Raw genomic sequence first — 27651 nt, 5'->3', positions numbered from 1 at the left:
TTTGCACAAAGATGTATATAGCAGCTTTATTCACATTTGCCAAAACTTGGAAGCACCCAACATGTTCTTCAGTAGGTAAGTAGATAAACTGTGGTATATTCAGACAATGGAATATTATTTGGCACTAAAAAGTAATGAGTTATAAAGTCATGAAAGGACAGGGAGGAAACTAAATGCAAATTATTAAGTGAAAAATGTCAATCTATATACTGAATTATTCCAACTATATGACATTCTAAAAAAGGCAAAACAACTATGGAGACAATAAAAAGATTAGTGGTTGCCATATATTTGGGTAGAGGAGACGGACAAAGCACACAGAGGACTTTTAGGGCAGTCAAACTATTTTATATGGTGCTACAATGGTGGATACATGTGATTATTCATTTATCAAAACCCACAGAATGTACAACAGTGAATAAACCCTAATGTAAATTACGGACTTTGAGTGAAAACGATTTATCAATATAGGTTCATTGAATGTAACAAATAGTATGAGGAATACTGATAGTGAGGAAGGCTGTGCAAGTGCAGGGGCAGAGACTATATGAAAACTCTGTACTCTCCCCTCAATTTTGCTGCAAACTTAAAACTGCTCTAAAAAATAAAGTCTATTTGAAAAAAAGTTTTTTTAAAAAAAGATAAGACTGATAAAATCCAAACAAGGCCTGTAATTTAGTTAATAGCAGTATGCCAAAGTCTTGCTAATATACTATAGTTAAGCAAAACGTTATTGGGGAAACTGGGTGATGGATATGTAGAAATTCTATTTTGCAACTTTTAAGGACTCAAAAATTATTTCAAAATTTAAAATTTTTAAAAAAGAGATAAAAATTTGTCAAGTGTGGAAAGCTATTATTTATTAAGATTTGTAAACACTTGAAGCAACTTAGCATTTTTCTGGAGGTAATGAGATTTACGTCTCTATGTAAAAAACACTTTGGAACTCTGTGTCCTATAAAATATGAGACTTAATTTCTAGTGGGCTCAGTATATACACTCCTCTAAGTTTCAAGCATAGAAGATGAGAAATTGTGAATGAGGGAATAAGTCTTATACAATTAACTTAGAAGAGCAAACTATAAAAAGCAGTACATATACCCTGATGGAAGATGATCCAATAAAGGAGACAGGATCTAAGAGATAATGCAGACAGACCACTAGGCTCAATACTCTTGTGTCTATCTAATGGTAAGCTTCTTTTCAATTCTACAGATTTAAAAAATCATTAAACATTTTTAAAGGTTACTGAAAATCTCTGAATTATGTCTCCACTTAGAATCAGTGTAATTTTATAAACTACGGTCCCTTTTTTATATTCATTATTTTTCTCCAAAAATAAATTTTATTCTAAAAAGATAATCATTTCAATGAATATAGCAACATTATAGTTCATGAGATTTATGCTTAGTTATTAAGCAAATATTTAATTTAGTAAACAAACTGATGCATATCAAATCAAAACAAAAACCCATACAACATCATGAAATAGTTTAAATATTCATGGTGATTATAGATTTTGTGTGTGTGTGTGTGTGTGTGTGATTATAGATTTGAAATGCAGATTCCCTTTCAAAGATCGGGGCATCCAGACTGTTCAACCCACTAAATAATCATCTTTGAATATCATAAAACCCAAAACAAAAGATGACATTTTAAAAAGGAAAATGATAGCTTCAAAGTAAAAATGACTCTCTCCTCATTTTAAAAACAAAAAATTTTTCTAAAATATCAAGTAGAAAGGGTAAGTACCTAGAAAAAATACTTCACATCTTAACTAAGTAAACTTGAAAAGAATCTTTAATTATATACAGAACTAAAATCAATCCATGCAAATTTTTAAAAATTATAACTACCCTTTTGTCTTCTTTATTTATATTTCCTTATAGACAAAAAATGATGTTTTGAAGATACATAACATATAAAGCAGAATCATTTTTATCAGTAATTTCTCTTAAAGGAGGAAAATAAAACTTAAGGTATAACTCTACAGAAAAGCGAAGCAAACTATGAAGTGAAGAATAATCATGATGTTCTCCAAGTAGAAATGTGTAGTATAAAACAGCAGGCTGCCTAAGCAATCCAGACAGTGGAGAAAGCGGGATGAGGTAAGAAACAACAGCTGGGACTAAACAGACTAAACTGTTAAGATCATTTACCTTTTCTTCAGGATCTCTTTTGACTTCTCATGAAGTATAAAGGTAATGAAGTGCACTCCTAGTGCAGAGTCAATAAAGAATAAAATGGCAAAACTTATCCCTCACTCTGTTCCACTAACATTTTACCTATAAATATAAGAAATGTAGGAAAACTTTACAGCTACCTCAAATGATTTAAAGACAATCATAGTTTAAATCAATCTCTTAACTATAATAGTAACATTTCATTCTAAAAAAATGGTCTGAGAAGGGAGAAAGCAGATAGCTATTTTAAGCTCCATATAAATCTTTTACTCATGTAATAACTTTCAGTTACCTTTTAAATACAGAAACATTTCCTCTTTAATCATCTAAAATCACATGCAAAAAGATGAAGTCTAGCACAAATGTAGAAAAAAAGGCAGGAAAAGGACTAAATGACTTATAAGATAGGTTATGTCATTATAAACTGGAAACAAAGACTAACCTGCTCCTCTAGAAATATGTTACAAAAACACACTAATAAATATCAGTGAAGTGATTAAATACTAAACCTGGTCTTATTGGCCACATAATTAAGGTAGAAGGGGTGGTACTTGACCAAAAGTACTTAAAATAAAACTTGAATCCTTTTTCTAGAAGATTCCTTAAAATCCACTTTCATCTTTTTGTACTAATTTACACAGGCCACAGTACCATTTACTATGTAACATTAAAGTTTCCAGTTAAGAAACTGGTTGTCAGTGAGATGGGGAGCACCACAGGGAAAAAAATGCAGCCTGCTGAAGTGGACAACAGAGGGCAAAGACAGAAGGAGGGTGGGTCCTTTAAGATGTAATTTAGCCTATACACTGATTGTGGAACCATCTACATCCACTTTTATAATGAGATAATTAAATGTCTTTGTTTAAACCAAGAAAAGAAAAAAAGAAAAGGAAAAGAAAAGAAAGAAAGGACAGAAGGAAGGAAGAAACTAGTTACAAATTTTTGTATAGGATTTTCCAATAAAGTTTTTTCTTGGAACAAAAGTAGTTAAAAACTTGGATTTTCTAAAAGGAGTTGAATGAACATGGAACTACAGATACACAAAGCTGAAGTAACTGGAATCATTTCGCTGCCTGTAGGCTTCAATAAGATCACAAAGTACTCAAAAATTCTTTGACCTGAAGGGAGGAAAAATATATTAATATAATTATTTGACTAATGTGAAATATCTAATATTCATCCTCATTTAAAGGTATATAACAGTTGAAGACCCCAACTATAAAACTATCATAAAGCCATAGCATTTACTTTCAATAGATATATTAATACTTCAGTAGTAAAAGATGAATGAGCTAAAATGTCATTATAGGAGTTATTATGTTACGATTGATAGTTCTATAACAGCTATAACCTAATTTTATAATCTTTAATTTTATAGTCTCTATAATACCATAGACCACTGATATATGCAGCTTTAGCTTTGGTTTAAACAACTCTAAAGGTCCTGATATGTAATAGATCTGTAATTTTTCTAAAGCACAAATCTGATTCATGTATACTCTCTGTAATGTTAATGTATGAGTAAAGGTTATATAAACAGTGAATAAACCTAGCCAACCAACATCACAGCAACAAGATTCTGTTCTCTACATATTCTAGACACACAGTAATTCTCCTGAAGAGGCAAAGATTATTGCCTCATAAAAATACCTAAAAAAGAAAGCCAACTGCTAACATTAATGAAAATAGAAATAAATAATACAAAATGATGGTTTTTAGTCAGAATACAGAAGTGTTAGATAAAATTTTTAAAAGTAGTTTTACAGTTTCATTCAGTTAAAATGATAGTTGGATATTAGTACTTCAATGGCTGACAATTTATTTTAATAGTATAAGTGAGTTCTATCCTGTATTTTTAACATCATTTATAGTATGAAGAGGTCTTTTGAATTGTCCAGCTATGCTTTACTTTATGTCATGGGAAAAACAACTGTATGCTATAGTAGTTATCTATAAATGTTGAGATTTTTGAAATTCTTGAGATACAGCCCTTATGAATGTCAAGTACCTATTATAGTAAATAGCAGACATTTTGTGAAAGAGAAAAGAAAAATCAAATTTCTCTCAAAAATAAAAAATATGAGGCTTCTTCTTTAGATCTTAGATCATTAATTAACATGGATATAGGAATATTTGTTATTTAATTCCCATTACCATTCTCTCTCAAGTGTTCATCAGTAGGTTTTCTCCCAGTCCCTTTATCAATATGGGCACCAATCACTTAAGAGAATATAGTCAATTCCCAAATACCTGGGGGATAGATTAACTGATTAAGACAATGGCTCAGTGATTAGCCAATGACAATTCCTTATTGACAAGGTCCCAAATAAAACTAAAAATTTTAAATCCTTTAATCTCAAGATTTTAACTAATATAAGAATGCATGAGATCTATAGTTTACAATTTCAAATGTCTTCCACATTGAATTTTGTTGAAAAAAATAAATTTAATTTCACAATTAGTTTACTATTCAAATATCTAAAGATTGGTAGTATAGGGAAGAGGGGAAGAGGAAAAAGCAGATAAGCAGGTGAGCAATGTTAATGTGATTATCTCTATATTACAGAAAAAGGATCTAAAGGATAAAGAAGCTCTTTATTTAAGCTAAGGCCAGAAAGCTAGAATTTGAAGTTAAGATTAGAATGTAAACAGGCTAAATCCTTTTAAAGCTCTTAACATCCCTTAATGCAACTTTATGTAATCTTTTGTTAGAAAATCATCTTCTCACAAGTTAGAATACTTTTTTAGACAAGACAAAACAAATAACAGTTTATAGCTTATAAAGTGTATAAATCTACCCTTTCAACCAGACTGTCATGTTTGTCTTTAAAGTCTTCATTAACATCCAGTGTTAAGATAGGCACCTCTTGTAGATAATCGAAGTTGGTTCTGTTTAAAGAGAGATGAACAAAATTAGAAAAAGCAATAAATAAAAGAGAAACACTAAAAACTCATTATTATATCATTACTGAAAAATCAAAATGTTGTCAATAATTTGTTCAAGAAGGCCAGTCTGAGGCTCAGAAGTTGTCCAAAGTCACACACTAATAAGAGACTGGTTTGAACCAAGATCTGACTAGTAGCAAACTCCATACTCAACAACTATGCTATACTACCTCCCAACTCTTGATCTAAGAAACGAAATTGAAACATCTTATCTTAAAATACTCTCTGAGTACTGAAATAATATACAGAGATTTCCTACTTTATCACTTAATGTGAAATTCCATATATGACACTGTCAATACCACTGGGGCAGGTTAGCTATAAAAACTTTAAGGAAATCGATCTCATTGCAATACAAAAATGAAAATTCACACCTAATTCTGGGAGATGCTACATACTAATAAATAAAATGGGTAAAAATAAAAAATTGTATGTGCTGTACATTTTTTGATTAAAATTTGATAAAGGTTGATAAAATTTGATTTAAAAATGAGTAGTAAATAAGAATAAGGAAGTCTTACTTCAGTGTTCTATGCAGGAGCCAGCTTTCATGCTTAGAGTGAAGCTTCTCTAAATATTCAAGAGGAATCCCTTGTTCTTCGTTTCTTCCCCGTAAATATATTCTACTCAAGCATTTCTACAAGCAAGCAATAAAAAGGGAGGTGGGGGGAGGAACAATTATTTTTGTATGCTGCCATTAAAATTTTCGCTCTAGTGTCTCTTTAGTTATGGGGCCAAAATCTCTATTTATTCCTTATAGAAAGTTAAAATAGTTCATTTTTCCCTCCTGGTTCTTTTCAACCAGTTGATGGCTATAAACCGAGTAGTACTTGAAAGGAAGTCATAATAAGTCTATCAACTCTGGGCATCCATAATTGAAATATTCCATCTGAAATAAGTTTGGTAAAAAAAAAAAAAAGTTCACCATAAAACTGTACTTCTAAGTTTACTATAAATCCTCTTTTTAGATAATTAAATGATCCTCTGTTCAAACTACATCATAATTGATATTAATGAAAGTTTTTTGTTAGACTTTAAGATACTGACTTTCATGAATGTTTCTAACAGAAATAAATTATTAGTATTCTTTATGTTCTTTCATCTATGCATTTACTATTTTTATAATTAAAAACAAAAAATCATTTTCAAAAATATAAAAGTAAATTTCAAAGTTATTATTGTTAAATTCTGGCTTACTTGCTATTAGAAGATAAATAATATCATCACTTGAAGTCAGAAACCTAGTTTCTTTGAAAATTCAGCTTCAATACAACACTATATTCTTTCAGGCTAGAAGTCATAACACAGTCATCAGAGCCTATTTTGTGATTTAGGGAAGAAATAGAAATAAAAAAGAAAAAAATGGAAATGGCAAGCACCAAAATCAAATTTCTTAATATACGTAAGCTCTCATTCAGGTTAGTTTTATGAAAGGTATACACTTGGTCTTCCTGGGTTCACTATATAATTTCATATGTAAACAACAGCTATGTTACAACCTATCATGTAAAGCAGGGATCCCCAACTCCCAGGCCACGGATTGGTACTAACCAGTCCATGGCCTGTTAGGAAATGGGCCGTACAGCAGGAGGTGAGCGGCAGGCATGGTAGCGAAGCCTCATCTCTATTTGCAGCCATTCCCCAGTGCTAGCATCTCAGCTCCACCTCAGATCATCCGGCATTAGATTCTCATAGGAGCATTAGTTCCTGGTGCCAAAAAAGTTGGGGACCACTGATGTAAGGCACATTTTCAGGTAAGATCCCTTAACTGAAAACGCCAAGAGTCTGCTAAGTCTCTTCTAAATCGTAGCTGCTATTATCCACCCATTCAAAGTCAAAACCATAAAAAATTTCTTGAAATGAACCTCCTGCCAACTTTGCCATTCATTCAACAAATATTTACTGAGCTCCTACTATGTACCCATCCCTTGTTCTAGGCACTGGAAATTCAACAGTAATTAAAATACCCAAAGTCCCACCATGAAGCCTATAGTCTAAGAGTTGCTTAAATAAGTTTCTTCATCTAGCTGTTATAGATAAAAGATCTTGCAAAAGAAGAAATAATGAAGAATAGAACTGCGGAAGAACAGAGAAGAGCCTAAAAGAGCAATTTGCCAAATCCGGGCTTCTAGTTTACTGAGAACAGAATGCTTTTATTTAGACAGTTATGAGTTTCTAATTTGGAGGTAGGGGAGTGGGTGGGGAGTGGAGTTAAACTAAATTGCCTTTACTCCATACCACTGAAAGGATTTCTAAATATTACTTTAAATTTTCATTGGAACAAACAAATATTTAAGGAGTCTCACCTCTGGAGTGGCTCGAAGATAAATGATTCCATCCAGTTCAAGGCTTTGGCCAAACTGGTTATTCAACCAGTCATGCCAGTCTTGATAAATGGTCCACTCTGTTTCATTCATGCAGTCAGATTCATACAAGTTGGATGCAAAAATATACCTGAAAGACAGTCTACATCAACAAATAAATCCTTTCCAAAAAGCACAGATTAATAGAAAAGAGAAAATGATGTTAAATGGACATGGAATATTCTCCTAAAACCCATGGGAGATAATGCCTTAGACAGCAGATAAAAACGATAAGAGTACCCCCAACTACAGGAAATACGTTCTTGACCAGTAGTTCTTAAACATGTGGTGTTAGGGTCCCTAGTAGTCCCCAAGACCCTTCTGGTGGTTCTGTGAGAGGCCAGATTACTTTATATACTCTACTTCAACCAGAAGAACATACTACAACGGATTGAATATAGAAGCATAAATGGGAATCCAGCTATCTTTTATTAAGTCAGAAATAGAGATTCACAAAAGATGTAAAATAATGCTACTCTTCTTACAAATTTTGTTTTGAAAAAATATAATTTTCACTGATGTTATTTATAATATGTAATGGGTTTATTATTACTAATTTTAAGTAAATGTTTTTTTCTATTTCTCTATCTTAATTTCTAATAACATAAATATCAATAAAAAACAAAGTTCTTTGGGCTCCTTGATAATTATTAAAAATGGAAAGGGGTCCTGAAACCAAAAGTTTGAGAACCTCTGTTCTGAGCTAACTCTATACGTTAAAAAAATCTTTTTATAAGCAGGGTAAATCTAAGGAACTCTGAGAGATTTCTGATCTCCTTGCTCCCAGTGAGTCTAAAATATAGATTCAGATTTAACCAGAGGAGATTTTTATGAGCGTTGGAGGAAAAAAAAACTCTCTGTAAATTTGAATGAGATGGCCACCATGTTCCCGACAGTTTCCATGGAATCTAGGGATTGTAAACGCTAGAACTGCCCTAATGCCCTTAGTACCAAAGTGCTGAAGGTATTAAATGTCATTTTCCATTTCAAATTCAGCCTCTATTACTTTGATTCCCAGGAAACAGAAAAAGAAGTATAGTTCTAAGCCAGGGTTCCCAACAGATAAGTACAAGTCAATTTTACATACCTGTCACTATACACAGATCTTTCAAAAAATAATACAGGTTTCTCTGCATCTTTGAGCTTGCCATTGAGAGAGGCAAGCTGAGATCGTATTCGGCTGAGGCAGGCATATGACTGGAAGGTATAAGACCATCGTTCAGGTTTCTCATACATCATCTGAAGAACATTCCCACCACTTTTCTGAGATGTTGTCAGTTCCTATTTTGAATATGAATAAACAAAAAGCAAAGTTAATGATCAATAGGATTATTTTGAATTTTTAAAGAGAAGTTGGATAAATAAATGTATCATGATTAGCAAAACCAAAATGAGTAAGTCCTTTTCTTCCTGTTCTTTCCCACTATATTTTTCAGGCTGTCTAAGAGCTGGAAGAATCTGAAAAGCTAGTTTAAACACCAATTCCTCAGATCTTTTTTATAAGAAGTCACAAATAGCCTATGGCAGAAATTATTTGTTTGGTCCAAATAGGACTTTAAAAAAAATTTTGAATTAGTTGTCAATTTTTAAAAGCTAGATAATTTCACTTATCTAGATTTGTATCTTCTTTTTAAAAATGAGAAAGCCAGGCAATACTGGGCCTGTATTGCCTCTTCATAAAAATCAGCTAGAGCCAAGTCATACAAGCTTCCATTAGGTGGGACATATATTCTCTATTTCATTAGTCCCATCATTCCCTGTTGATTCTCACAACAGTCCTGATTTGTTTAGATGTCTGGACCCATTCAGCATTTAAATCAATGACCTTAACCTTTTAAGAAAACAGAATAGATCCTCTCTGAAATTTTGATTCAATAATCATTCTTAGAATCAGTATTTTCAGTGTTATGAGAAAAAAAATGTAAAATAAAAAATCAAGTAAAATCTCTATAATCTTACATCTAAATTGAAAATAGCATCAAGAACTCATGAATTATTTTACTTTCCATAAAATACGTTTTCCTAGCTCTGTCCATCAAAAGGCATATAAACAATGATAATACTGTAAAACTAAACATAAATGCCACCCAAATTATGATCTCTAAATATCATTTCCCACCAAAGGAATTAGGGTCACCATACCTGACTCCAGGTATGAGGAAGGAAATGTACAAGATGTTCTTAACATATCTTGTTTAGGGAAACGAACTATCACAGACTACTGAGGTTGTGCCAAGGGCAAGGGAGCCAACACAAAGGGACTTCCACTGGTCAAAAGAAATAAGTGGAAGGTGAAAATCCATAAATTCATAATACTAAAGAAAACCGGAAAACAAACAAACAAACAAAAAAACCAACTCTCTAATCATAGTACGAGGTTGCTAGGGCACCAATTAATTATTCTGAAAATTTGTAAGAGAAAAAAAATCAAACATTTTATTCTGGCCCTTTCTGTACAAATGTTCTTGCAATACCTAATGATACATTGGATTGGGGCACAATTAGCAATTGATGCTAAAATCTTCAGAGAAAAGCTGAAAGGGAATTTTATAATATATGAATTAGGCTGACAAAACCTGAACAGACTGATCAATTTTAACATCACAGAAGACATCTTCCTGATGGAATATGAAGAAAATACATGCATCACCTAAGAAGTCTTGCTGAAAATGAACTGAAATTAATCTAATCAAGCCTATAAAGAACTAACTACAAATTTATAGAAAATATAGGAACTTCAGAAACATGTTAAATTATACCACAGTGATGCCTCAGTCAAAACCAGAATGAGATACATTGTACAGGGACAAATGAACCAGTTTCTTCAATTATTATAGTGCAAAGAAAAAAAAAATGACCAATAGATTAAAATTTAAAAGACATATTAACCAAATATAATGTATAAACCTTGTTTGACTCTTATTTTCAACAAACTGTAAAAAACTATATGAGACAACAGGGAAATATGAACATAGACTGGACGTGATGATGCAAAAAAATTACTAACTTTTGATGCTATTTTTTAAAATAATCTTTATATCTAGAGTTCTTCTTACTGAACCTTTAATTTCTATCAATGAAGTAATATGTTATTTAGACTAAAGTGCAGTATGGGAACCCCCAGGGAGTCCCTGAGATCTTGGCAGGGAATCTACAAGGGAAAAAAAAAAAACAAAAAAAACCTATTTTCATAATAAACATACCCTTTTCCATTCTCATTCTCTCATGAATGTATAGTTGTTTCCCAAAGACTACATAACATGTATATGGCTGTAGTTCAAATACAGAAGCAGATATGAAAATTCAGCTTTTTCTATTAAGTCATACATTAAAGAGATTTAGTCACTAATTTTTTTGTTTAGAAAAGTTATTTTTTATAAAAATGTTATGTTAACATGTAACAGATTTATTACTGTGATTTTTAAATGAATTAGCTAATAAATTTTTAAGTGTTTCAAGTTAAATTTCTAATACAGTAAATATTGATAGATCTAACTGGCATAAAAGCTCTTTTGTTCCTCAAGCATAGACAATATAATAAGCTGTTCAGTTAAATAAATTAATATTAGCTTTCAAATGATGGTGTCTCATGTCTTAAAATAATTAAGAATTCACAGGATTAATCTATTCGATATGATGCTATTTACCTCCTAAAAATTTCACATATACAATACCTGCTTCAAATATCTTTATAAATAAATACAACATAGATATTCCGATAAACCTAAATAATTAATTTAGAAAAATACCCAATTAAAATCCTAATTTGAAGTATTATAAAAATGAAACCTAATCAATATAATCAGTGAATATGAAAATTACTTCTTAAAGTTATTTCAAACTACAGAGCTCTCTGGAGAAAATAAAGTTGAACCAACTTCTTGACAAGTGATTTAAATGGTGAATTTATATAAACCATCTTCTCTGTGAATGAGAAAGAAGGCAAAAACAGATTGAAAAGGGTAACTAAAATAAACGAGAGGTTGGCATGACTAGCTATAATTAAAAATGATGTGGACCAAGTGATGTGGACTAATATGAACATCAACTAAAGGTAGAAAAAGGAAAATTAGGATTATAGCTTAAACCAGAGTTCAAAACTGTTAAATTCATGTTGATAAATGTAGATGTACCCTTCGTATAACACTAACCTTTTGAGGAAAAATAATCACACATTCCACATAAAACTCTTTGATCTTAATTGCAGATCAAATACTGGATAAAATTAGGCATGATTTGACCTAACAGATAAAATTCTTATGTTTAAAAATTGTTTGCTCAGTCTCCAAATGGAATTACTTTACTTCCACTCAAGCTTTTAACAGAGATAGGTATGAATACAGAGTTCTGTAACTATAATTTAAAAAATTCTTCTAAACTACTTTCTCCTACCTCTGAAAGCAATAAAATTATTTACTGCTCTTATGAAATATCGCACGCAAGAAATAACATGTTTCACAGCTTTGTTCAGATTTCTAGCCTAGCACCTACTCTAGACAAAGCACTATGTACTTAAGTATTTAAGTAAGCAAGGTCCTCCTGGGTATCCCCCAGTTTACCTTTCACACTTAAAAACTCCTGAGTTACCTAGGCTGTAACTATTTGCTAATCTCTCTCCAACCACAGCCTCCACTAAAATATTTTACATAGCCAATTTCTTGTTAGATGTTTTTCAAAGAGGCTTGGTATTCTAAATGAATCTCTAATTTGTGATATATATAGGAAATAATTTTGAGCATCCAGGCTTTCCAAATCAAATAAGGGGTGAACAGAAAGAAGCCACTGAAATTTCTTCCTTTTTGTGACAGTATTGTCATTCTTTTTATATTAAACTTGATTATATTTGATAGAATATATCAGAATACTTTTGATATTAGAGTTGTCAGATTAAGAAAAAACAAAACACAGGACCTCCAGTTAAATCTGAATTTCAGTTAAACAACAAATAATTCTTTAGTATATCTCTCAAATATTGTATATATTTTAACTGGCAGCCCTATTTTATTTATCTTATTAATGTTTTTAATACAATGCATTTTAATTTTCATTTTTTATTTAATTCAAGCTTGGTTTATCCTATTATCATTCCTATTTTACTGATAAGAAAAACAAAGTTTAGAAAAATTAAGGTGCTTGCTAGGTTACATAGCTAACTAGTAGCAGAAGTAGTGAAGAGGAACTTTCAAAAGGCTAATCAGTTCCTTCTGCTTCTGTAGATATGCTCACTGGATAGGCCTACTTGAAATTAACTAGGTTCATCTTCCCTTTTGCTTGTTCAAAGCAACAAATGTAACTGCCTGTACCTCCAAGCAACTACCCAGCTTTGTAATTACCTGCAACCCACAGCAGCTCTGATTTGCAACTCTGTAACTACCTGCAACCCATAGCAACTCCTGCACTTTGCAACCATGTGAGGACAAATTAACCAATCAGCCCATGCCAAATAAATTCTACATAAGGAATGCTGCAACTGAGCCCAGATCTTCAGAGCTAGCTCCTCTGGGATTGCCAACAAATAAAGTTAGTTCTCTAACTCTCCAAGGGCTGCTTGGTTTCTCATCAGTCTGATTTTTACAACTTTTCTGCAACATTTCAGCTTGTAAGTACTCAGATTATAGAATATTATTCCAACAGCATGTGATGTAACTGAATTTTACCTACATATGATTCTTTTTCATAGTTCAGATCCATTTTAGGAAGGAGAACAAAACCGTTCTCAATTTTATCTATATAAAAGAGGACTATCCCCACATACCTTGGGATAGGTCGGTCACTCTCACTTCCTAATATTCCCTCTCACTAAATTCCAGTGACCTAACAGTAATCCTTACTACACATGCCCAATCATACCAATAAACCTAATGCTTCCGTTTACAGGAACACATATCCCATTATTCTTAGTCTAGCTACAGTTGCTTCAGCAAAAAGAGCTCTCTTTTCTTCAGAGCCCAGAGAAATAGAAGGTAAAACATGTGTTTGTTGACAAGTCCTCCCTTTGTGGTCCAGGAATGATCATTTCTCTGTCAGAAAACAAAGGCCGAGCTCTGTCCTAACAGGTGACTATCTTGAATATTATGTTTTTTAGAAGATGACAGTTTTATCTATCACCTGCATTGGAGAGTCAAAGATTTATCAGACAAAAGGAAGAAATAGGGAGCTGTCTTCATAGGTCCATACGGTAGGCAAGGGATGCTTCATCAGACTTGTGTGTAAAGTCAAGCTACATAAAGGTTCCATGTAAAGTTGTATAAAGTCTTTGATCATGTGATATGATTGCTTAATTCCCATTCTCTCTTCTAGTCCAAATAAACACCCCTGAATGCTTCCTTGAAGTTCATGCTCAAAGTAGGTGGTTTTCCTCTAGAAAAAAAAAAATCCAGAAGTGTAAATATTACAACTGACCTCAAAGTTTCAGTTAAGAACTAAAAACCACGTAAACACATGGCACTTTGAGACAGAATTTAAATTACACACCACAAACCACATAATTAAGTGAATTCTTACCAAAATTGAAAAAAAAAGTATAAAATGGCAAGAGGCTAACTGTCAAAAATTGGTCTGTTTAGAAAACTCCTAACAGATGATGAACTGAAATATTGATGTAGTAACTTTCCCAAATTGCTTAAAGAATAAATTTATTTTTATAAGCATTCCATTAAAGAGCCTTTGTTAATTTAATTTTAAACTGACTTTACATTTATTCAGTATTCTCCAGGGAGAAAATGTTTCTCATACAAGTGAATTTTTCCAGCTAAATTAATTTTTCAACTCAACAAAATTTTTTTTTTACTTATTTTCCTAGGGAGAAGACATTAATGTATATTTTATTTTCCTACCACAGTACACATAGCATTTTGAAAATGACTCTTAGTACCAGAGACAACTTTATGAATACCAACTGTTGGATGTATGAAAGAAGTTAGCAATAGAGTATAAGCCTCCATTCTACACTTAAAAATATCAGGCACAAATTGTTCAAGTTGCTATTTGATCTTAAACAAATTGTTCAAGTTGCTATTTGAGCTCAAACTGGTATTACTTTTTAGTTCTTGTCTGTTTTTCAATTTTCCTATTTCCTCCTTTGATATCAGGTTGTCGACATGGCTGCCTCTTTACAGTCTCTCCCTTGACAGAAAATAAGTTTATTAGATTTCGTCAAAAGTATAAGTAAATACCCTATGAATAAACCACATTTACCTTAATACACAATTTCGTGACCTCTATTTTGGCCACACAAATGATTTGCTTCCTTCCTTGTTCTCAGCTATTTGTGTGTCCCTTATCCAGTACTTTTAACTATTGCAAACATTCCTTCTTCAAAAGAAAAGGTAGTTAAATTTGTGTTTTAAAAAGCATATTTTTATTATGTATTGTCATTTAAGTAAAGTTTGGCAAGTCTAAAATAATTTTATAAACTTTTGACCAATTGACATGTATTTTAACAAAACTTTCTCCACCTTTCCTGGATGTCAGCTGTCCTTCAAAGATGGTCTAAATGAAAAAAAAAACATAAGCATTTACCTCCGGCGAAAAAGACTCCAATGAAACAGAAAAACCAGGTCACATTAAATTTCTTTCAATAATGATACCAGATTTTAGGCACATTTCTTCATTTCTTCAAAAAGGAAATGGAGATTATTTGTTTTAAAACAAATGAACTTCAAAATAGCTTGAAGAAGAAAAGTAATATAAAGACACAGTGATGAAAAATATGAAAAGTGATAAAGTGATACAGAGTCTTTCTGTTTTCTCCTTTTTGTACATTAAATTAACCAAAAAGGTAATTTAAGATCAACTTCTCATAAGTTACAGCTGATTTCATGGTAGATGCCAGCATTCATCCAATGGCTTAATCTTACCTTAAATAATTTTAAAAAGTTTTTTCACTTCATTAAAGAAATTAGAGGGGCAGAATGGCAGTGGTGTCTCTGTATATATGGAATTTTCTGCAATACAAACATTAATTTAAAACACAAAATTTAAGTCTTGGATCAGTCTGCTCTATCCCTGGTTATATTATCCCTGGCTTAAATGGCATGTTTTCAAAAAAAATGAATGTGCTTAGGAATACGAGCACAAAAGGCATATTTACATTTTTCTAAGTTTATTTTTTATGTCTTAACAACAGGAAATAGAACATATTTGAAGACCTAATAAATTTCATTACTCAAAATATACTTTCATTAAGATAATATATTTCTATTTTAATGATATGTATAATAATATCTACCATTTATTGTGTTTTATGCCAGGAACTATATGAAAAGCTTTACATACATTATCTAAATTCTATGAATCGTCATTGCTGACCCTATTTTTCAGATTAAAAAAGGGCCTCAAAAAGGTTGAATAATTTGTTAATATCACGGTACACGGTAAACAGCAAAGCTAGGATTCACACCTAAAACTGGTTCAAAGCTATATTCTTTCCAACATGTTTCACTGCCATCAAATAGTGACACTGTAACTATAAAGTAAACAACAGTTACATTTGATTTATTGAAGGGAGATATTTGGATACTATGTGGATGATTAACTTGGTGCCAGTGCTCTTTAATTTAATAATTTTATTGTAGACATGGATAATTTTACATAACTATACATACAATAGAGAATTCACTAATGATGTAACAACATAAATTCACTAGCAAAAATACATCTGACTTATTTTTTAAAATAAAACTAACCATGAAAAACAATTTTTGTCTTTATCATCTGGGCTTTGTTGCACAAATGATGGTTTTTACTACAGAAATACCTCACCAACATAACCATTAATTTTAAAATAAAACTTCAACAACTTCCACATAAAGTAGTTAAACATGGTACTTTTTGAGTTTACATTTAAAAATAAATTTAAATAAATTTACTTTTGTTTAGAAATATGTGTGTGGCAGATACTACTATATGTTCTCTAAAACCAGGTTCTTTTTCTTCCTGGACATACCACTAGGCTTTATTTTTCAGCCTCTCTGTAGTTAATTGTGGCCATGTGACTCAGTTCTATCCAATGATTCCACTTATATGAACTATCTAAAGTAGCTGGATTCACAGATATAGAATATAGAATAGTGATTAACAGGGCCTGGGGGAAGGGGGCAAAGGAGAATTGTTTAATGAATATAGTTTCAGTTCTACAAGTTCTACAACTCTACAAGTTCCAGAGATCTGTTTTATAACTTTGTAAATATACTTAACACTATTCAACTGTACTTAAAAATGGTTAAGATGGTAAAATTTATAATATGTGCTTTTACCACAATAAAAAAAGTTAATGCCACAGAAAAGATCACACATCTTTTATTTGGATTTTGCAATAAATCTCTCTTGCCTAAACACAAGGGAGGATTATGAATAACTTTTATTCTGTTCCTGTAATTCATATCCATAATTCACTTCATGACAGAACATTTTACACAAAACATGTTATTGCCAATATACAGAAAGACAAATCAAAAATATCAAGATACAAAATCACTTACCTTTTAATTCTAGACCAATCTCTGCAAACACTGCACAAGAGCTGAATTACGTTCAATCAAAACGAATCGGAATCCACCAAACAAGATAATTATAAAATAGCCAACGAAAGTTATCAAGTGATTTCAGAAGGTATGAGTGGAAGTACTTTATCAAGTATTCTTAAATAATTTCCAAGAATGACTTTTCAAAAATTATAATGTTGTTTCACCGACAAGTATATTTTATCCCTTCTTTTTCTTAGTTACTAAGTTTTCGGTGGCTTCCTAGTGGTAAAATAGTACTTCACAATTAATAACAAAGCTCCTCCAAAGAATTCTGCTCAATGAGAAAATAGGAGAGAGCAGGGATACCTAACAGTATGTATATCTCAAAAATAAGCTAAAAAGAAGCAATCAAATCCAAATCAAAGCTTTGGGCCTAAGTAATAACATAAATCATCAAATAAACCTTTAATATAAAGACTGATAATTATCTGAATGGTATGTTTTAAAGATAATCTTACCTTGGGAGAGGAAGGGAGGGAAGATTACATCTTTTTAGATACTTAGCCTCATTATTTTGCTAAAATTGGTGGCAACTTATCAATAGTATAGCAATATTTCAGCCACTAGATGGCAGGTTAAAAAAAAAAAACCTAAAACAAAAAACAAAAAACAAAAAAACCCCAAGCTAATCATGCAGGTGGCAAGTTTATTTACAAAGGTATCACAGCCCAATTCTTCCAATTCTATAGCAACTGCCAAGAGGTGTGATTAAATGGAGACTATCCAAAGTAGGACTGGCCTCACAAGGGTTGGGTCTGAAGATAGTCTGCTTCTCACTATTGACAGAGTCATCTAAGAAAGTTGAGCTTTGGACAGTGGGTGATTCACACTATAACCCCAAGGATTACATCAGGGATGGGTCTGAAGAAGGGATCCAGGATGAAGGAAGAAAATCTCATTTCTCGAGTTTAGTGGAGGTCCAGGAAAAAAGAAAATATCCAAAGATACAGGGAACCCACGCACTCACCACCACCTCACACCCCACAACCTTATACTCCCAAATACTATCCTTACACCTGGAAGTAGAGGATTACAACACAGTAGCACACACAAAATTAAGCTATTAGAGAATATGCCCCAAAATCCAATGAAGGTAACCATATTTAACAGAATGAAGAGATGACTAGATTACAGTAAACTGATGAACGTATATGTTAGTGATAATAAAAGCATCTGCATGGAGTTTTAAAGAAAGGTTAGTTTGAAATTTTGACTCTAGTACACAGGAAGAAAATAGCCCAGCCCATAAACGTGAGTATCAGATCCATGATGCCAATACAGTCTCAAAATGGAGACAGATGCATCAATGTGTCATGGTCTGATAACATCAGTCATTGAGATAATATAACTAACTCCCTGTTCTCTGTTTCAAAGCTTAACAGACAACTTTCTTATTTAAATTGTCTTCCCATATTAATACAATGTTTTCAACCTCTTCTCTCCAATTTAACTAAAGGATTCAATATACTTTAACACTAACAGTGATTCACTAGAGCAGTCATTTTAATCAGGAGGCATCCACATATTTAAATTCTCAAGGAATTGTTTGTTATTTTAAAATCACCCCAAATCCTTCAGATTCTTAAAAGTCCTTTCCACTGGTTGTGAATTATGGGCCTACATAGAAAATGGAGTGACCTAATTCAGTGAATCTGATAATTACATTTCTCTTTGCAAATTAATATTTTTGGCATTTTGGATTTCATCTGTTTCTGCACCATTGGTTAATGCGAGGTATGCTGAGAGGTGGACATTTAATGTACCAATAAAAGTTACACATATTTAATATGAGTTAGAAGCTCAAAATACTAAAACTAGAATGGACCTTAAATAGAATTCATCTAATCCAATCTAGTCTAACACTGGAATCCCTTCTGTAGTTCTGACATTGGTTTAACTTGGTTACTTTCTACCTAACACCTGAGAATAACTGCACTGACAGCTGATCCCAGGAATGGGGGGAAAAGAGGTATTTTTAGAACATAAGTTTCTCATTTCTAAAGGTAAGCAAGGCCATGAGACATACTTTGGGAGGTAAAAATGTAGGGTGTGGGGAGACAGAAGACCCAAAAGAAAATGGGCAAAAGGACCTGAACAGGGACTTCACAAAAGAAATCCAAAAAAAGAAATGGCAAATAAATTAATTAATTAAAATAATCTCATTATCAGTCATGGAAATACAAATTAAAAACATAAAAGATATTAAACAGTAAACAGAATGACAAAAATTAGGAAGCTGGACAATACTAAAAATGTTGACAAAGATAAAGACTTATGACAGCTGAGTACACTGTAGAGAATGTAGACTGGTAAAAACACTTTGGAAAACAGGCATCATACACATACTCCACCACCCAGTAATGTTACTTCTTATTCCTAGAGAAACTCTTGTATGTGTGTACCAGGATTCATGGTCACAGCAAAGCTGTTTTTATAGCAACTAAACTAGAAACCACTCAAAAATTGATCACATATAGAACAGACAAATGATATATGAATACTATATGGCAATGAAAATGAACAAGCTATAGCTGCATGTAACAATATGGACAATTTCCATAAACTTATTAGGCAAAAGACACAAGAAGAAAAAGAATGCAAAGTTCATTTCATTTATATAACATTCAAAAACAGACAAAACTAAGTTCTATTGCTTAGAGATATGTTTGATCAAATTATTTTTAGAAAGCAGGAAAATTATTATCACAGGAGTTATTTTATGAGATTATTCCTAGTAGAGTTGTTATTCCAAGGAATAAGATATTGTGACTTGGGAAGGACAAACAGGGACTTTTAGAATGATAGCAATGTTCTTTCTTGCCCTGGACGACAGTAACAAAAATGTTGGCCTTAAAATTGTTCTTCGAACTGTACAAGGTTTCATATACTTTTCTATGGTTATATCATGCCAATAAAAAATGTTGAAAGAAAGCAGCAAATTTATCCACTTTAAAACAAATAGGTGTGTGAGAAAATATTTTTGGCTATTCAAAATAGTCTACAGATTATCTTGCAAGTGACTCCTCCTTGTATATATTACATTTTAAATACTCAATTGTTATTCTCTGATTCCTCATACCAACAGCTAAACTCTAAAAAATAGACATTTTTTCCCCAAATCCCTGTGCTCCTAATCTTTAACAAATTAAGTTTCTAGCACACATTTCCATTTTGAAGGTTTCTGCTATGCTGCTTTCAATTTCAATTCTCAGTTCTCCAGAAATGAAAATCTTATCAGATCTCTCTCCTTCATACATATACAATAAAAATTTTTTTTGCTATAAAAACTGAAATTCAACTGTTATTCCCTCTTTCTCAGTTGCAATGTAAGATGGAAAAGTGCTGAGAAATTGAAACTTGTGTCCACGGTGAAAGTCGGCAAGAATGACAGTGTGAAGAAATAGGAGAGAAATGGTTCTAAGACAAAAGGCTAGAAAGATAAACTAATAAAATTCAGTTATTGGGTAGTTGTTTTTATTTTCCTGGTTTGCTTGTTTTTAAACAAAATGTAAAAAGCTGCTCAAGAAATTTAACTTGCAATTAGATTTTTTAAAACTTTTTAATTAATTTTTGAAAACTTTTCAAATTCTACTTAGACACAATAAAGCGTATAAATCTTTAGTGCATAGTTCAACGTATATACAGACATCCGTGTAAGTACTGCCCAGGTGAAGATACAGACTTAAAGCAAGATTATAAAGTTTTATTAGAAAAGGAAAAACAAGCAAACACAAAACCCAAGAGATTAAATACTACTGCTTCTCCAAACTGTTTTCATTTTATTTAGTTAAATTTTATTTTCATACCTGAAATTCATCTTGAACACTTTGAACATTGCACCATCTGGCAATAGGTTCAGGAACCACTTCCCAATCCTCGCAGACTTGTTTAAGGATATTCACAAACGTTGACTTCCCTGCAGCTATTGTGAGAGGAAAAGTAAAACTGAGGAAGGAAACTTATCAGAAAAAGAGCCTAGTCATCAACTTTTCAAAATTTATAGGCATGTATGGCATAAAACAACATTTCAGTCAATGATGGACCACATATACTGTGATGGTTCTCTAAAGATCGTAATGGAGCTGAAAAATTCCTATTGCCTAGTGACACATAGCTGTCCTAACATCTTAGCCCAAGGCATTAATCACATGTTTATGGTGATGCTGGACTGCCAGTCATATAAAAGTATAGCCATTCAATTATGTATAGTACATAATACTTGATGATAATAAATGACTACATTACTGGTTTATGTATTTACTATATATACTTTTTATGTTTATTTTAGAGTATATTTTTTCTACTTATTAAAAAAAGGAAAAATGGGATGCCATGTTATGCTGGCATCAGTCTACCAAATCTTGTGTTTAACACATCTTTTGAATGCATGATTTTCTCTGGTGTTTGATTTATTCTCCTGTCACTTTGTACAGTAACATGTACAGGCATACAGCCTAGGAGCAGTAGGCTATAGTATATAGCCTAGGTGTATAGTAGGCTATACCACCTACGTTTATGCACTGTATGATGGTCTCACAATGACAAAATCACCTAATAACATATTTCTCAGAACATATTCTCATCAATAGCAAACACAAAAAAACAAAACATTCAATTCTCTTACCTTTAACATTTGTTACTGTTTTTAGTTTACCAAAACCATAGAAGAGAATTAAAAACCTGGTGGAATTTTATGCAAGATGTTATGGCAGAAAAGAATCCTAGTCCTACACTCATTTTCCTTATCCAAGCAATGAGAGAAAACTTTGTGGGAAGTGGTTAAGACTATTCTTCCACTTAATGAGGTATGTGATTTGGGGTAAGTCACTGAACCTCTCTGAGCCTGTTTTCTCATAACATAATGGGGATAATCATAACATCCTCTTCATGGAAAGTGCTGTGATAAGCAATCACAGTGATAGTCATTCTAGGCTTTCACATTTTCAAAATTTTCCTCTCTATTGGCTTCATTCTCTCAGTTTAAAAACAAGCTCAGGTCTTTCTTCTCTAAAACTAATTTAGAAACAACCAAATAAACTATAAAATTAATATAAAGATGTATCCAATGCCTAAAGTTTTAGAATGGGAAATAGCATGATTATTATGACACTAATTATCATATGGCGCTGTGGCTAACAGGAATTATAAAAATATTTTTTGCAAAGCACTTCCTACAAGCAATAGCCATGTTTTCTCTGCTTCGCTTTCATGATTCTTGTACAGTGTGCATTCTAACCAACCCTTTTTTAAAAAGTCATACGTACTTTACTTCTCCCTGCTTATTCATTAGTTTCTGAGATATTGGGGATGGGGATAGTTCAGGTGTAATCAGAACATATTATGTTCACTATTTTTAAATTATCCAGGAATACATTTTATTTAGTAATAGGAAAAGTCCTGACCTAGATTTAACAGGGTGTAGCAATGACAATGACACCACACCCTTCCCATCTGAAGTCACCAAATGTGGTTATGCTAGACATCTCTAGTCAGCATAATGTGTTCTCTCTCTCTCTCCACACACACATACATACACACATAAACATATAAAAAGCAACTTCTGTATGCTTGTAAGCAAAACCTCCTCTTCCTTATAAACTGGATACAAATGGGGCAAAAAGAACTTACTTTTGACTTATAGATCTATATTCAAATCTAGGACATGAAAGGGCAATAGAAAAAAGAAAAACTGGAAGAACTTTAAAAGATCACATATAGAGGGAAAAGGCTGGGGGGGGATGGAGATCAATAAGAAGGTAACAACACACAAAGAAGAGGTGAGAAGCAAAACACAAAAGTCATATTATCACCACAAGATAGGAGAAAAACTTTTAAGGATAAATGGGATGACCATTAGAACTAATCATGGGGAAAACACTGGTGACCACAGATTTTGTGTGGAGAGAGTAAGCACAGGAAGTGTAAGACATTTAGAAAAATAATAAGTGGAAGCATATAAAATGATCACCAGACATTCACGGAGCTAGATGAAGAAGGAAAGGAAAACATGATGTTCAGAAAAAAACACCCAAGTAACATATTAAAGAATCAGGTATCAGTTAGAGTCTAAAAGCACCTAAGCCTAGAGCATTCAGCTTTCTTCTGATACTGCCTACAAACAGAAAAAGTTTATGTAGTCATACTTTGAAATGTTAAAGTAGTAAAAGTTACATTTAATTCAAGCAGAGTAACAACAGTTATCTATAGTTCCAAGTCTGACTAATATCCAGTTCCTTACATTTTTTGGAAGAAATGGGAAGCTAGAAAATAAACTAATAAATTAGTTTTCTATGAAAGCAAAGGAGAACAAGAACCAAGGACACTGATATTAATATTTTAAAAAGTCACAGAACCTAACAAGAGTTCTAATGCCAAGTAGGCACTACGATGCCAAAAGTTCTGTACAGATTATTACAATGAGGGAAACAAGTAAAGCCTCCATAAATCTAACATAAGGGAGCATTTTAGTAACAAAAGAACACGAGACAATGGGTTAAATGAATATAAAATTAAAATGACCAGTTAAGTTTCAAATTCTAGGAAGAATAGAGGAATCAGAAAATAGTCTTTTACACAAAGATTAGCAATTTGTACATTTATAGCTGACAAATAAGGTAGAGGGTACACATGAACAACAGTGCAAGAGCAGTAACAGACAAAGCTTGTGTCAGGAAAGACAATAAGTGGTAAGGAACATATCCCATCTCAATATCAAATTGTTGTCTTACAGAAGAAACATAGGCCCAGTGTTACCAGATCTTCATAGCTTTCAAGAGAAGTCAAGAATCTTCAGTTTATGAGAATCTTAAAAAATTTTAATACTAACAACTAACTGAACTTTTTTTTCAAATATGTAGGCCAATATTGTACAAATGCAGGCTATCAATTTGCAACTCCTTCCAGTGTAGGTAAGGGGGAAGTCAGAGAATTTTAAGCAGATGCTAACACAATAACACTAGGCCCCCTTTATCTGCAAGGGATTTTTTCCAAGATGCCCAGTGGATGCCTGAAATTGCAGATAATACCAAACCCTATAAATACAGTTGACGCTTGAATAGTGTGGGAGTTTGGGGCACCGATCCCCTACCTCTGCAGTCAAAAACCTATCTATTACTTTTGACTCTCTAAAAATTTAACTATTCCAGGATCCCCATGGAAACCAAAATCTGAGGATACTCAAGTCCTTTATATAAAATGGCACAGTAAAATGCATACAGTTAGCCCTCCACATTCGCAGATTCCCAACTGTGGATCAAAAATACTATTTGAACCCGTATTGCCTAAGGGTCAGCTGTACTGTCTTCTCCTACACATACATACATTTTATAGCTTCTCTTTGGCATATCCAAATTGCCAGCATCATCATTCTTGTGCTTTAGGGACATTATTACGTAAAATAAGGGTACTTGAACACAAGCACTCTGATCCATGACAGTCAAACTGATAATCAAGATAGCTACTACAGACTAAAGAGGCAGCTAGCATATATAGCACAATTACACCAAACAAATGGATGATTCATATCCTGGGGGTATGAATAGGAACAGCATGAGATTGCATCATGCTGCTCGGAATGGTGTACAATTTAAAAGTATGGACTGTTTATTCTAGAATTTTCCATTTAATATTTTCAGACCATGGTTGACTGCAGATAACTGAAACCACAAAAAGTGAAACCATGGATAAGGGGGGACTAATATACATTTGTACATAGAAAGACTGCTCTGGAAGTAGTTAAGAGAAACTGGAGATAGGCTGACATTAGAAAATTACTTCAAATGTGGGAAAATGAAAGATTCTGGAAGGGAAGTAAATTGCTAGATAGGTTATGTTACCTAATTGGATTTAAGAAAGGGGAAGGGAATTAACTCATTGTGATACTGATCTGAGAGGTTGTTCATACAAATTTACTTTTGAAATGGCTTTGTTCAACAACTTTCTGTCTTTATATACATAGTCTTTTTTATCCAAAAAGTAGCTGTGAGGAATCAGTAGTAAACACCTTCAAAGAGCTTATCCTGCTAAGAGGAAATGAATCTACTATATTTGATCCTAGAAAAATGCAGAGGTTAGGGGCACTGATATCACACAGTAGAAAATCCATGTATAATTTTTGACTCCTCAAAAATTTAAGTTGTCCCTTGGTATCCAGAAGGCATTGGTTCCAGGACCCCTGCGGATACCCAGAATCCACGGATGCTCAAATCTCTACATAAAATGGCTTAGATCAATGTTTACAGTCAGCCCTCTGCATCCAGACTCCCAACCACAGACGATAAACAGCACAGGTATTTATTGGAGGTGGGGGGGGAATCCCTGTATAAGTGGACACATACAGTTCAAATCTGTATTATTCAAGAGTCAAGTGAAAACGGATCTTTTCCACTGGTGCCTTAATACTAGAGCAATGAAACAAGATGTCCTCTTTGAGGGTATGTTCAGTTTTTTTCTATTCCTTGGAATGCTACCAAAGCATCTGTTTGTCTTGCCTTTTAAAGTATTTTGAATTCAAGAATTAAAAAACATTTGCTGTATGCATGAGTAGACAGTACCTAACTTGAAAACCAAAAAATTCTTTCAAAACAGGAAGTAGCAGGCATCGGTTTCCTGTTGTAGGAAATATATAATAGGAAGTTCAGATGCATCTTGAGAAATGACATCTGGGGAAAGAACAGAAACAGTAATAGTCTTTGAATCATAACTTGGATATACGGTAAGGAGTGAAAAACTTCATGCTGTTAAGATCATTAAAACACTCTTTCCTTGTACTTGAATGTTTATAGCAATTTTATTCATAATCGCTAAAACTTGGGAACAATCGAATGTCCACAACTGGGAAAGGTTATACCTGCGGTATAACCATACAGTGGAATACTACTCAGCAATTTAAGAAAAACTACCTAAATAAGCAATATGAATCTAAAAGCATTCTATTAAATTAAAGAAACAAGGCACATAAAGGCTATATACTCTATGATTCTGTTTGTATGACATTCTGGAAAAGGCAAAACTGACAGGGACAGAAATGAGATCAGTGGTTGTTAGGGGACAGGAAGGGAGAGGAGGTTGACTATAAAGGAGCAGGAGGGAACCTTTTGAGGTGATGGAAATGTTCTGAATCCTGATGATGGTGGTGGTAAAATGATATTATTATGTTTGTCAAGCTAATAGAAGAGTACACCTAAATGAGGGTAATTTAACGTGTATAAATTTCACCCCCAAGTACTGACACACTCACACAAACACACACACACCCCCCTCAAACGAAACAAAACAAAACAAAAACAAAAACAAAACAAAAAGACGTTTCCCTTTGCGGGATCCTAGCCAAAAAGATAAACCAGGCTCAAAGCGCGCCTCACAGGCCAGGAGATCTCCGCGCTGCCTGATGCCCAGGGGCCGCCGCCACCTTCGGTGCATCGAAGGGAGGCTCGAGAGGGAAGGGAAGGATGTTGTTGGCGGGAAGGGTATTCGAAGCCAAGGCCACATCCACACGGCCAGACTGGAAGGAAAGCCCTCACTGAGGAGCACCGCAGAGACGCGCAAACTGGGCACTTCAGCCACTGCCGTGATTCTCCTTGCTATGGACCCAACAATTTCCGGGGTTCCTTACCGATGTTCCCTTCGATGGAAATTTTCTTAATGTGAGTCCCCTCGGAGCTGGTCACAGGAGATAGGCAGCTCCTCTTCGGTGGGGTGGCCATTCCCCGTTTCGTGGTGGCCTCGACACGTCAGGCTGGGATGTCTGGGAAGTGGACACAGGTGTCTGGGCCGCCGCCGTCGCCCAACGCGGCCTCACCTGCAGGCTGGACTCGGGTCGGTCGGAGGCTCTCCCGCCAGGTCTCCGAATTTGATTTTCGCGCGCGAAGGCAGCGGCCGACGGGGGCGGGCCTGTGGCGGGGCTGCCCGCCCAGCGGGGAAGCCACGCCCCGACCCTCTCCAAAGCCTGCAGTATCTTTTCAGACCCCTCGGCTGCTGCCGGCCCCGGCCCGGGCCTCTGCGTGCGCGCCAGGCACGTCGGATCACGCGGCAGCAGGGGGCGGGGCTGAGCGCGGTGGCGCGCTTCTGGCCGGGATACCAGCGCGGGTTGCGATTCCTGGGCGTTGTGGGAACCAAGGGCGAGCGCTCAAGGTCGGAGAGCAACCGAGGCCGGAGGACGCCTGACGGCAAAGGGTGTCGCCTGCTCTAGCCACCTGGAGCAGGCCAGGCTGGGCTTTGGAGAACTCGCCTCTCCAGTACGGCTTGTGGAGATAAACAGAGCGTCTCGACAGAATTGGCTGGACTTGAAACTTCGAACTTGCCAGGGGAGAAGTAATGTGATATAGAAAAATGAAACGGATTACCCTATGTTCTCAGCCTAGAAGACGACCATCACCCAGGCACTGTTTCGAGCTCTTCTCATGAATTTAATAATCCAGTGCTGGAGATTCCACAGCCCCATTTGTCAGTGAGGGAGAGGCTGTTGTTCAAAGTCAGTAAGTAGAACTTGGGTGAGAATTTAAGTAGTCAGAAGCCACTCCACAGATAGCCTTTTCTGATATATCATGCCTCTTCATTGGTTTCTATGTCCGTTTATGCTGAAGGGGAGCAAAATATGCCACCTCAAAATATGCACTTTGGTATATTGATTTT

The 27651-nt window shown here is 33.9% G+C and overlaps 1 protein-coding gene across 1 annotated transcript; it reads right to left on the bottom strand.

The window, feature by feature from the left end:
- DCK (deoxycytidine kinase) lies at positions 1 to 26749 on the bottom strand. The gene is made up of 7 exons (XM_039845391.1): positions 26633 to 26749; positions 20826 to 20941; positions 8580 to 8773; positions 7436 to 7583; positions 5651 to 5766; positions 4982 to 5072; positions 1 to 3301 (listed from the first exon to the last, which is right to left on the bottom strand). Exons 1-7 carry the CDS (start codon positions 26721 to 26723, stop codon positions 3275 to 3277), a joined length of 783 nt encoding a protein of 260 aa, XP_039701325.1. The 5' UTR covers positions 26724 to 26749; the 3' UTR covers positions 1 to 3274.
- Positions 26750 to 27651: the final 902 nt, after the last annotated feature.

Source organism: Pteropus medius, unplaced genomic scaffold (genome assembly GCF_902729225.1).
Source record: "Pteropus medius unplaced genomic scaffold, Ma_sr-lr_union100, whole genome shotgun sequence".
NCBI classification, from domain to species: Eukaryota; Metazoa; Chordata; class Mammalia; order Chiroptera; family Pteropodidae; genus Pteropus; species Pteropus medius.
Note: the sequence above shows the minus strand (reverse complement) of the source record. Positions and strands in the feature narration are given on the sequence as shown.

Bases quoted from the DNA above. Each gene is read 5' to 3' on its own strand.
- DCK (XM_039845391.1), bottom strand. From the start codon at position 26,723: ATGGCCACCCCACCGAAGAGGAGCTGCCTATCTCCTGTGACCAGCTCC. The intron at 20,942-26,632 runs GTAAGGAACCCC...CTCTCACAATAG, and splicing joins TTCCATCGAAGGGAACATCG to CTGCAGGGAAGTCAACGTTT. The intron at 5,767-7,435 runs GTGAGACTCCTT...GCTTGCTTGTAG, and splicing joins ATCTTCGAGCCACTCCAGAG to AAATGCTTGAGTAGAATATA.